Source organism: Nanorana parkeri, unplaced genomic scaffold (genome assembly GCF_000935625.1).
Source record: "Nanorana parkeri isolate BGI_ZX_2015 unplaced genomic scaffold, ASM93562v1 scaffold90, whole genome shotgun sequence".
Lineage (NCBI taxonomy): Eukaryota > Metazoa > Chordata > Amphibia > Anura > Dicroglossidae > Nanorana > Nanorana parkeri.
The window spans coordinates 1,693,044-1,706,042 of record NW_017306358.1 but is presented as its reverse complement, the minus strand read 5'-3'; the positions used below and the strand labels follow the sequence as shown (position 1 = coordinate 1,706,042).

Below are 12,999 nucleotides of genomic sequence, written 5' to 3'. Positions count from 1 at the left end.
GAGTTAAGTTAAGGTGGCCATACATTGTACAATTTTCGTTCGGAAATCGTACAGGTTGGAAAAATTTTCTCTGACCAGTCTCCAGATCTCAACCCCATAGAAAACCTTTTGGAGGGAGTTGAAAGTCCATGTTGCCCAGCGACAGCCCCAAAACATCACTGCTCTAGAGGAGATCTGCATGGAGGAATGAGCCAACATACCAGCAACAGTGTGTGCCAACCTTTTGAAGACGTACAGGACACGCTTGACCTCTGTCATTGCCAACAAAGGATATATAACAAAGTATTGAGATGACCTTTTGATATTGACCAAATACTTATTTTCCACCATAATTTGCAAATAAATTTGTTCCAAATCAGCCAATGTGATTTGTCTGGATTTGTTTTCTCATTTTGTCATAGTTGAGGTCTACCTATGATGCCAATTACAGGCCTCTCATCTTTTTAAGTGGGAGAACTTGCACAATTGGTGGCTGACTAAATACTTTTTTGCCCAACTGTATGACTATGCTTGATGAGGAAGTCTAGGTATAATTAAACGAGGGTTCATTTTTGAATGAAAATCGTACAATAAAAAATCGTAGTTTATCTGGAATAAATGTATAGCATTGATATTGCTGAATTAATAAGTGTGCTAGACTCTTTACAATATTGATTTTTGGGGGAAAAACGGGTGCAAATGTATTTTAATGCTGAACTCTATTTAAATAAACAAACAATTTTAAAGCAGTTGCATATTTCTTTAAACATGAAATCTTGCATACCACCTAGCATATGTATACATCTTCATCTCTGCCTCTTATTCTCCCCTGTAGAGCACTCAGACTAGTAGAGGAGCAGGCAGCACTAGAAGCCAGTTGGGTGTGCTGCATGTCTATTTACTGAAAAGGAGTCTGCATAGATGACTTGTCAGTGTGTGATTCCTTTATTGTCCAGTCACAGGCTGTGGTCTGAGAGGTAACAATACTGTATTCTTAACCACAAATATATTAAGTATATAAACCGCTCCAAACATTATATAACCATGCACAATTTAGTGACATTAAGGCCAATAGCACTGGCCACATAGTGCATAAAAAAATTCACATGAAGGTTGTCAGATGTAGGAACCTAGATTGGTACTTAATAAATGCAAACGTCAGAAAACGGATGAATAATCAGGAGAAAGAGATATGGAGGGAAAAAGGAGCAGATGTGGGAAGAGGATGGGTGAGCCCCTATTTTTTTGCAGCCAAGTGTTCAAAATGTATAAGTTTAGCAACAGGTATTCAAAACGTAGTGAGTGTAGGGTAAAATGGCATCCAGTACAATGTTCAGCTAGGTCTACTGTATGCCTCGGTCACCTGGCAGGAATTTTCAGGGTTCAAAACCAACCCGAAATTACTCAATTGTTGCCCCCCCATCTCAACAAGGTTTTGTAAGGTTAAGTAGTATGTGGATGTAAGTGGTTTTCTTTTTAATCTGGAGGGGAAGGCAAAAAAATAAATATGAAGGGAGTTACACCTTCAAATGTACAGTGGTACAGGGCATTTCTGGTAAAAGTACAGCGAGTCACTTCTTTTGCCCTTTTTAAACAAACAAACATCATGCAACCTAGGGATAATGGGATGTTTCAGATCTAAATGGGAGGTAAATCAAATTCCATCCATTGAATATTTACTTCAGTTATTCAAGCATGTGAAAAGCAAATTCCTGTTGACTTTGAATACCCAATTATGTGCAGATGAAGAAGGTAAAGAAGAATTTTCTTTTTGTATGATTAGAAATCTGAAGTAAATATTCACACAATTTGAGTGAAGATGTTAACTCCTTTAGTTAATCAGCTTTACTGCAGAGTTTTACAGTATACCTGGCATGTTTGCTAGAATTTTTGCTAGAATGTTGTATACTAAGCCTTCCAGTAAAGTGAATCATTGATTTAACTACCACTGTGCTTTGGCGGGGTGTGTAAACATCTGAAAAAACAGTAAATGTTCTGAGTGGCTGAATTTTAAACAGGTGGTTAGGTAAGGGGTCATTTCTGCTTACAGATACAGTGCAAACATTCACAATTGTAAAACATTCAATACAGTTGCCAATCTTCCCAGTAGTGGATATCCCAGCTAATTCAACACAAGGGGCAGTGCCCAGAGAAATTACAAAAAAACTGTTACATCTCAGGCCTCAGTTAGCATGTTAAATGTTAACGTTCATTACATTCATATATATAAAAAAAGACTTTGTAAGGGTTTTCAGGAAAAATCCTCTAAAAAGAACATGGCAGCTCAGCTTAGGTTTGCAAAGTTTGCATCTGAACAAACCACAAGACTTCTGGAACATGTCTTTTGGACACATGAGACCAAAGTGGAGATGTTTTGAAATAATGCACAGAGCTACATTTTGGTAAAAAAAAAAAACAAACACAGCATATTGGCACCAACCCCTCATACCAACTGTCAAGCACGGTAGTGGAGGGGTGATGATTTTGGCCTTGTTTTGTAGCCACAGGACCTGGGCACCTTGCAGTCATTGAGTCGACCATGAGCTCCTCTGCATACCAAAGTATTCTCGAATCAAACGTGAGGCCATCTGTCCGACAGCTAAAGCTTGGCCGAAATTGGGTCATCCACAACAGAATGGCTGAAAAAGAAAAGCTTCAAGGTGTTGCAATACCCCAGTCAAAGTCCAGACCTCAACCTGATTTAACATGCCGTGACAGGACCTTAAAAGAGCTTTGCATAAACAAATGCCCGGAAACCCCAATGAAGCAATGTTGTAAAGAAGAATGGGCCACGATTCCTCCACAACAATATGATAAACTGATGGTCATACAGGAAACAATGACTTTGTTATTGCTGCTAAAAGTAGTTCTACAAGCTATTGAATCACAATACTTAAGTTTTTTTACACATGGCTTCTCCATTTTATCTTTGTTTGTAAAATAAATATTGACACAATGTAATATGTTATGTGTTGTTGTTCATCCAAGGTTGTATTTACCTAATTTTAAGACCTGCTAAGACCAGATTATTGTAATTATGTCCTAATACTTAAAACCATAGAATTTAAAGAGGGTGTACTTTCTTTTTCACACAATTGTAACTTCCTGGTTAGAGTAAAGGGAACATTTACTTTCTGATCATAACATTTTACAGTTGAGATGCATGGTGATTGCTTCCTGAGCAGCACAATAAATTGCTGTTCAACAGAGTAAATTACATGGTCTCTTTGCGTTTACATATATTGTCCTGCAAGTACAGTACTGTGTAAAAGCCTTAGGAAAAATGCTGCAAAGTAAGAATGCTTTCAGAAAATAAGTTTATTTTTTTCAATTAACAAAATGGAAAGTAAAAGAACAGAAGAGAAATCCAAAACAATTCAATATTTGGTGTGACCACCCATTGCCTTAAAAACAGCATCAATTCTTCTACTTATCCATCATTCCATACCATCAGGTAGGCGTGCGATTGTCCCTAAGTGTATTCTACTGCAGGACAACTGCCCAAAATATACAGCCAATATCATTAAGAACTATCTTCAGCATAAAGAAGAATGAGTACTGGAAGTGATGATTTGGCCCCCATAGAGCCCTGATCTCAACATCATGGAGTCTGTCTGGGATTACATGAAGAGACAGAAGGATTTGAGGCAGCTTACATCCACAGAAGATCTCTGCTTAGCTCTCCAAGATGTTTGGAACAACCTACCTGCCGAGTTCCTTCAAAACCTGTGTGCAAGTGTACCTAGAAGAATTGATGCTGTTTTGAAGGCAAAGATCAGTCACGCCAAATGTTGATTTGGATTTCTTTTCTGTTAGTTTATTTTTATCAATTAACAAAATGTAAAATAAATGAACACTTATCCACACCTGCCTAAAACTTTTGCACAGTACTGTATGATGATTCAGAAATATTCCATACAATGTGTTACTTGGTTATTTATTTATTATTTTCCTTTCCTTTTTATTCTTAAGATGTTTTAGAAAGCTAATTTCTTTTTCTTTTTTCTTAAAAGGACCGGTCATCTACAGAATGTTTATATACCCTCCAACACGTCGTGCTCTATTGGTTGGTTGTGGATTGCAGATGTTCCAACAATTGGCCGGTATTAACACAGTCATGTATGTATTTTATTTTTTGTATGTATTTTGACTGAGATAATGTATGCCTCTGCCTTTAGGTCAGTCTCAAAGTACAGTAATATGTCAACTTCCATGTTTTAATTGTCAGAGGTTTCCCTTCAGCTGCACTAGACTTTTGATGACAGTTTGCTGATAATTTTTGGTCAGGTGAGATCACATCCTAACATCTATGGAGCATCTTCAGACATTCATGTGCAACCCTTTTCAAGAACAATCAGAGGGGTGTAAAACTGCAACTGGATAGCAAAACCCCTGAAAGGTTAAGTTGGCCTTTTAACAAGAACTATTAGACACTGAAATATAATATTCTATTATGAGATTTAAATTGCTGTTCTTTGCATATGAACAGCTAATACATATTAATTTTCAGCATTGATGCTCATTTATAAAAGCACATGCGTACCAAAATGTATTCACTGCAACTAGGGTTTAGTACATTTACAGGGTTGTGTGAACAGTAATATAACCCTATTTTGTTTTATACTTCAAATCCAAAGACATTTTTGTGTTATGAAACGGGTAAAGAAACATTTGTATGCTATATCCATAATGGTATTACTCCTAGGTAATAGAAGAATATTGACCATTTGTATCAATGTATGTTAACATCAACAACAAAAACAAACTTCACACGCACACATAATTGCTAGCAATTATTTCACTAACTGATGCTTGTACTTCCATCATAAGAGGTTTAGAACATGCTAATAATATAGGAACAAGATGTCCTTACTGTTTACTGAGATGCTGAGCTAACTCATATGTGTTTCATATGATTTCCTTTGCTAATTGGTTTGTGGAAATATTCTGCATTCATGCATGCAGTGAGCTTCTACTGTAAAAATCAGAACTGAGATAAGATACGTGATTTTTTTTTTTTCCAGCTCTTTCATTAAGAGTGTTATTTTGTTAACCTACAAAATCCAAACATATGTGTCCATGCTCAAGGCTTAGAACAGATGTAAACCACACAAAAATCTTGGAGACCTACATGCTCTCTCTTAATGGAAAAACTCTTTGCAGCTTCTAAACACAATGGTGCATATAAACCATTCTTGTTAAACTGCACTTGCCATAGAATCAATACTCTGACCTTTTTAGTTGTAAATATAGCGTATTCTAATTAATTCACAAATTGCACTGCCTTGGTCAAAGTGAATGTGTACCCAGAATAAAAAAGGAAAAATTACAGGTTTGAGAGACCTCTTTTAAAAAAAGAACAAATTCAGCAAAAACTGATACACATTTTCATAACCATGCCCTAATTATGTACAAATGTATTGTACAAACATTTGTACATTTTAACTGCTGGGATCTGACTATGTCCAAAATGTTCAAATTAAATTCTTTGAAAAGCTCAAAAACCCACAGTATTTGGTACAAGAGTGCAGTTCCCAAAGGAGAGAAGAGGTGTAAACTGTTGCATCCTCTACATCTGTTACCAAATACTCTTATTTTCGTACCTTCTCCAGAGTAGTGCAGAACACCATTAAGTTGATTTGCTGAGGATTAGCTTTCACACTGGTCTGCATTTACATTATATACTGTATGATTCAGGGAACTTTATTTTTTTCCAGGAAGTATATAGTATTTTCATTGTTCATATAACATAACTCATTGCAGTGTCCACCTTCAAAACAGTTTTTGATGTAACTTTGAAATTTTTACAGGTTTTCACTTCCCTTTTCTATTTTATGAAATGTAGACCTCTGTAGTCTAGTCACTAAAAGCAGGTTTGAATAGCTTCTACAATGACAAGCTCAATTAGTTGTAGGAAGACCATCTGGTCATATCCCCTTTAAGTGTCCTTATAATCATTATACAGCACACTGCAGAATACCAGCAGCTACAGAGGACTACAAATCCCAGCAGTAATAAATTCTACAGCGCAAAGCAGAATAACACAAGCTACAGAGGACTACAAATCCCAGCAATAGAACATTATAGTATAATGTACTATTGCTGCGATTTGCTGTATTCCTCTATAGCTGCTGGTATTCTGCATTGCGCCGTATAATCATTATACAGCACACTGCAGAATACCAGCAGCTACAGAGGACTACCAATCCCAGCAGTAATAAATTCTACAGCACAACGCAGAATAACACCAGCTACAGAGGACTACAAATCCCAGCAATAGAATATTATCATATAATGGACTATTTCTGCAATTTGTTGTATTCCTCTGGGATTCGTTGTCTCCTTTAAGCAGTGGTTCTCAACCTGTGGGTCACTGTGTGATTTCTGCTGTGCTAGGTGAGACTCCTCCTCAGCCCTCTCCTAGCGCAGCAGTGTCAGTTCTCCCGCCACGCTGCCAGATGTCGCTGCAGCAGCCACGTCATCCCTAAAGTTTACCGTTGGGAGTCACCACAACTTGGCAAATGTTACCAAGGGGTCCCCGCCCTAGAAAGGTTGAGAACCACTGCTCTAATTCAATACTTTTAGGTCTAAACGCATGGGGGCTGGTGGGGGTTCCTAACCTGCTACTATACTACAGGGCAGCACAGTTGACACACCTTTCCTTTGTTTCAGGTATTGGGTCTCCAACCCAATACCTGATTGGACATCTATTGAATCTTGCTCCACCTCCGCGCTTCCAGTCGGCATACTGCAATGGATGTCGGCGAAACAGAAGCCGGTGGTTTCCACCCCAACTCCTTCTCATTCCCTAGCTCTATGGGACAGGATGCGCAAGACTGTGGAGTTGATATCCCCTCACTCCCCATTGGCCCCCGTGTTCGGAAACCCTGCATTGCCCCCAGGTCTACAGGCTAAAGCCTTTCAATGGTGGATTGACAAGGGCCTTTATAGAATTGGAGACTTCTTTAAACGGTAAACCATTAACCTTATCATACTGTCATAATAAGTTGTCCTTGCCACATTCTGAACTTTTCAGTTTCCGACAATTGCACCATTTCATACACTCTCTGGAAGCTCCAAAGGCTGTGAATTCCCTGTTATCTTCCTATGAACAATTGGGCTCCGGAAAGTATGGCTAAAGCAGAGGTGTGTCTCTATTATATTTGATACAATTGGATACCTTCGCCAAACTATCATATATGTCTGCTTGGGAATCGGACCTGAGAGTAGCCATCTATTCGGAAACATGGCAGACTTGTTCCTCACGGTTAACATTGGGAATACTGAATGTGTCTTTATTAGAAGCCAATTATAAGGTTTTCTCACACTGGTATATGGTACCTTCAATATTAGCTGTGATTTATCCAGGGACTAGTTCCTCTTGCTTTCGGGGATGTACCCAACCTGGGACCATGTCCAATATTTGGTGGAGTTGCCCTAAACTCTGACCCTTTTGGAATAAATGCTACGCTTTATTATATAGAGTACTACATATAGAAATCCCGCGAGACCCACAATGTATCTTACTGAATAAACCGGTCCCGAAGCGGAAAACAATCCTCAAAACAAATTATTCCTTTTCTTTGCCTTAGCAGCAAAGATCTCTATTGCAAGAGCTTGGAAAAAGCCCCATGTCCCCTTTATGTACCTTAAATCTAAAGTAACCTGGATCATGATTCATGAGAAATTATGTAGTATCCTCCAAGGTGAACAACGTCTCTTTGAGAAAATTTGGGAACCCTTGTTACAATATCTTGGGCTTCTTGACGGTACCTAATTACCAATTACCCTCACCAATAGGGTGGCAAAGGGCAGTGGGGGGCTAGACATCGGAGCCTGCTATTACCCTTTCTTCTTTCTTTCTCTCATATACCTGTACACTTTTATTTCCTTTTCTTTCACTTTGATAGCCTCTCCCAAGACTGTGCTTCAGCCGGGTCCAACCTCATTAAGATTGGCCCATTATTTCCCCTTATTCTACTCGGGGAAGAACTTTTTTAATTAATGTTACGGTCTTCCTTCTATTTTGCTACTGATAACATCATGCTTCATTTTTGGTTGACAGAGATCGCTAATTGTGGGGAGACTGCCCCGTCCTAGCTGTACTTGTCTTTTGTTTTTATTTTTTATTGCTAATGAAACATTTCTTCAATAAAAAACTTTGACATTTTTTTTAAAAAGAGGGAACGCAGCAAGGGATGAAAAAGTAATACCATTTTATAAATCATTGGTTCGACCTCCTCTTGAGTATGCGCTGCAGTTCTGATCACCAGCACTCAGGAAAGATGTCGTTGAGCTGGAGAGAGTTCAGCGAAGGGCTACGAAATTAAAGGAATAGAAGGCCTGAGTTATGAGGACCCCCTTCAGCAATTAAACATATTCACCTTAGAAAAGAGGGATCTAATTGCAGTCTTCAAAATCATCAATGGGAACCACAATATTCAGAACACACTGTTCAATCCGAAAACTGCATTGAGAACATGGGGACACGACAGGAGGTTGGAGGAAACTGTGTTCAACCTCAGAATTCGTAGGTTTTTTTTTTTTACTGTGAGTAGTGAAATTGTGGAATTCCCTTACAGTGTCGGTGGTCTCCGCTGAGAGCATAGATAAATTCAAGAAACTTCTTGATGCGTTTCTTATTTCACTTCAGGGGCGGACTGATCGTGGCCAAAGAGGGGGCCCTTCACCTACCCCCGTGCCCTTTTCATCCCGCATGGAAGAGGACACGGGTTTGTTAAAGCGGCGACGGCAGTGCTCCTCTTCCAAACAGAGAATGCCTAGAAACATAGTCGGTGAGGTTGGATATAGTCAAGGGTCCATCCAGTTCAACCTATGTATGTATGTGATTGTGTGTCTGTATTTATCTTGCTCTAACACTTCCTTTACCCCTGCACATTAAGTGAAACAGGGGAGGACTGACAATAATATGTTCGTTATTGTTGCACATGCCAGTTGTGAGAAGAATAATTATAAGGCCACTATTTATGCCTAACTCTAAACTGATGAGCTAAAGAGGTATTTAAAAAGTTGCCTATGTGAATAAATCCCCAGGACCAGATAACTTGCACCCACGAGTACTTAAAGAACTAAGCACGTTAATAGCAAGGCCATTGTTCCTAATTTGTAAGGACTCCATACTGACTGGGGGAGGTACCATCTGATTGGCGTAAAGCAACTGTTGTACCAATATTTTTAAAACGTTTAAGATTTGTACCTGGGAATTATAGACCAGTCAGCCTAACATCCACAGTATGCAAGTTGTTTGAGGGTATGAAAAAGGACCATATTCAAGAATTTGTCAATGGACATGATATAAGTGACAATCAACATGGCTTCAGGAAAGACTGTTCATGTTAAACCAACCTGTTAGCATTCTATGAGGCGGTGAGTGGCCACCTAGATGGAGGAAAACCAGTGGACGTAGTGTACCTTGATTTTGCAAAAGCATTTGATACGGTACCTCATAAATGCTTAATTTACAAGCTTCAATCTTTGGGCATTGATTAAATGGTGTGTACTTGGATAGCTAACAGCTAAGTGAACATGTCCAGAGAGTAAAAAGAACTGGCTCATTTTCCAAATAGCCCTTGGTTGGCCAGGGTTCTGTCTTGGATCCATTGCTGTTCAACCTGTCTATTAATGATATTGGGACTGGTGGTATTAGCAATATTTCAGTTTTTGCGGACAATACCAAAATTTGTAGGGTAATAAACTCGGCAGAAGACATAGCAATATTACAGGAAAAGCTGGATAAAATAAGTGGGTGGATATCTATATGGCAGGTGAGGTTTAATATTGGGAAGTGTAAGGTTATGCATTTTGGACTTAAAATTCACATGCAAGCTTCTCATTAATGGGCATTCCAATGGGGGAAGGAGGTGGAAAAAGATTTGAGAGTTCTAGTGGACAAGAGGCTTAGTAACAGCATACAATGCCAGGCTGCAGCAAACAAGGCAAGCTGGGTACTATCATGCATAAAAAGGAAATTTACTGTAATGATAAATTTATAATTCTGCCCCTTTACAAAACACTGGTTCGGCTACATATGGAGTATGCGGTTCAGTTTTGGTCACCGAGCCACAGAAAGAATGTCCTTGAGCTGGAGAGGGTCCAGAGAAGGGTGACAAAGCTAATAAAGGGGTCAGAGAACTTAAACTATGAGGAAAGACTGCATGTATTAAACTTGCTCACTCTCAAAAAGAGGAGACTGAGAGGGGACGTAACATGAATGTGCAAATTGTTTAATGGTGATGGGATAATCAGTAATAAACTGTTTACTATTAGTTCACTCAAGAAGAGAAGAGGCCACCATCTGAAACTGGAAGAGGAAAGGTTTATTTTTAAACTGTTAAAGGGATTCTTTAGTGTGATAGCTGTATAATTGTGAAACTCCCTTCCACAGACAGTGGTTTCAGATGAGCGTATCGAATCATTCAAGACCTGTCTAGATATTTTTCTCAGAGACCCAGAGCACAGCATGTGTTAGTTAATTTAGCAATAACTCTGAATATATTGCATACTCAAATATTTTTTTTTCTTAAGACTTTTATATGGTGCACTGTTTTAATAAAATAGGATGTTAGTACTTAATGTAAAAATAAATTCTTAGAGTTCATTCAGGGACATGGGATCAGTAGTTATTTTGATACGATTCAGTTATACTGCCTACATACTAATTGCCCACTACTTCAGCAGCAATTGGACAATAGCAAACAAGCCATTGGACAGCCCAGTTTAACTGCTTCCATTCCAAGCATACCACAGTATTTACGAGTGGATGAGACCTGTGTCCCTTAATGAAATCCAAGAAATTGATTTTACGGTAAGTACAAAAATCCTGTTTTCTTTATTGTTCATTAAGGGACACGGTATCAGTAGTTATTCTGATACGATGGGGATGTCCAGAAGCAGTCCAACGTGAAGGGTGAGCAACACAGCAAAGAAAATGCTAGCAGTACCACAAACGGAATAAAAACAAGGGCAGCCTGCAACTCGCAGAGCTGACTGAAGTATCTTGTGTCCAAAGCTGGCATCAGATGAGGCCTGAACTATCACCTGATAAAACTTAAAAATTGTATGAACAGAGGACCAGGTCGCAGCCTTGCATATCTGAGAAACAGTTGCCTGATGCCTAAAAGCCCAAGAGGTACTCACTGACCTACTACAGTACACTTTGGCAGGAAAAGGTGGAACTGTGTCCTTAGGACCATAAGCTTGGGCAATGATCTGTCTGCCCATCGAGAAGTGGGGGGAGGAGAAGCGGGTTCTCCTTTACGGGCACCATCTGGAATGATAGTCAGTCTTTCTAATGAAAGCAGTGGCTAAGAGGTAAACCTGCACAGCAAAAGCTACATCCAGGCAGTGAAGAAAAATTCCTACAGGTGCCTGGACAGAGATGGAGAACAATGTACCGGTTGAGGTGAAAAGCCTGGTTTAGGAAAAAGGGAGGCTCTTGGCCTTAATGCTACCTTATCCTTGTGTAAGACTTAAAATGATTCTTTACAGGATAAGGCAGCTAGCTCACACACGTTTTGCAGAGGAGATGGTGAGAGTGGAAAGGGGAATATCCATGATGGGTTCAAAGGGCAGTCTTTGAAGGGCTGACGGGACCGAACTTAGATTGACACTGAGTCCCAGAAGATTGAAGGAGGAGGAGTCACACGAGAGACCTAAAAGTCTTGGTCAAAGCATGGGAGGCTAGTGGTCTTTTGAATAAGATCAAAAGGGCTGAGATTTAACCCTTGATGGTACTCGAGGCTGAATTCTGATCCTGACCTGATTGTAATAAGTTCTGGCGTTCTGCCCAGGCTAAAATAATTTCTACCAGTTTTGCCACAGCCAGATTGTTGGGGGAGGGGGGCTAGTGTTGCAAGGATTTCATGTTGCTTCTAACTCCTAAATGCTGATTGGGAGATGAGATTATTGTATTGACAGCGGAAGGAAGGATTTTCCAAACTCCAGAGCTGGATTCCTGATCCACCAGGTCAGAGACAACCTGGCCTTTACTGCAAGGGACATTTGTTTGTCTAGAGACTGAACCAGTTTGTCCCACGATGACAGAATGTTGTGTTGTCTGGAGTGGTAAATAGGACTGCCAAGCTACAGAAATAAAAAATAAATGTTGTCCAGTAGTTTGACCCTTCCACTGCCCTATAGTTCAGCCATCTTGGAGAGGAGGAGGAAAACGCACATCAATGGGTAAAAATGCACAGAAATATGCATAAAATGCAAATCTATGCACAACGAATCTGTGCATTTTTTATGCATGTATGGTGTGAACAAGCCCTCGTGCAGAACCGCAGAGCCAGAGTAGCAGATGTTTTCCTTCAGGAAGCAAAACATCCTCACCTGAGCTGTGCCTAGAATGAAACCCCTCTAAGCAATTTGTCTGTTCCATTGCTGATCTTGACTGTCCACATGACATTGTCAGAGTTTGAGCTGATCTGGTAATAGATCATCCAGGTATCCCGAATGTAGTAAGGCCAGCTGGAACCTTGGTGAACACTTGTGGTGGAGATAAGTCAAACGGTAAGGCTACAAACAGATGGTGCTGAGTGCCCACAGAAGAGCGTTGGTGTGCTGGAAAAATCGGGACATGCAGGTGTGTTCTTCGTGTCCACTAATGCTAGAAAGTCTCACTGATGGCGAAGAGCTATGACAGACTTTGTGGACTCCATGTAGCACATTTGAGTTTGGATGATGACATTTAGAGCCTTCTGCCTTGAGCAAACACACAGACAGGTTGGATGACATGAATTGAGCAAAGACAGCTTAACTATAGCTCTTAGCCCCTGAATACCAGGCCTCTTATCCAGTCATCTGAGATACTTTTTAACCAGGCGTCACCAAAGACCAACAGACTTTGCAGAGACAACATTGATAAACAACATTGATCTTGTTTGTAAACTTGGAAGATTTAAAGACTGTGGTGGTATTGCTCACTTTGGTATAGGGTCCGATATAAAAATGATATGCTCACCTGATCCTCGATCCCCCCCCCCCCCCCCCCCCCCTCGT

At 39.8% G+C, this 12,999-nt stretch overlaps 1 protein-coding gene across 1 annotated transcript in view; it reads left to right on the top strand.

The window, feature by feature from the left end:
- SLC2A13 (solute carrier family 2 member 13) overlaps positions 1–12,999 on the top strand; it is a 137,372-nt gene that overhangs the window by 94,215 nt on the left and 30,158 nt on the right. Inside the window, exon 4 of the mRNA XM_018552510.1 lies at positions 3,993–4,098. Within this exon, the coding sequence (XP_018408012.1) occupies positions 3,993–4,098 (106 nt within the window). The remainder of the gene's footprint in view (positions 1–3,992; positions 4,099–12,999) is intronic.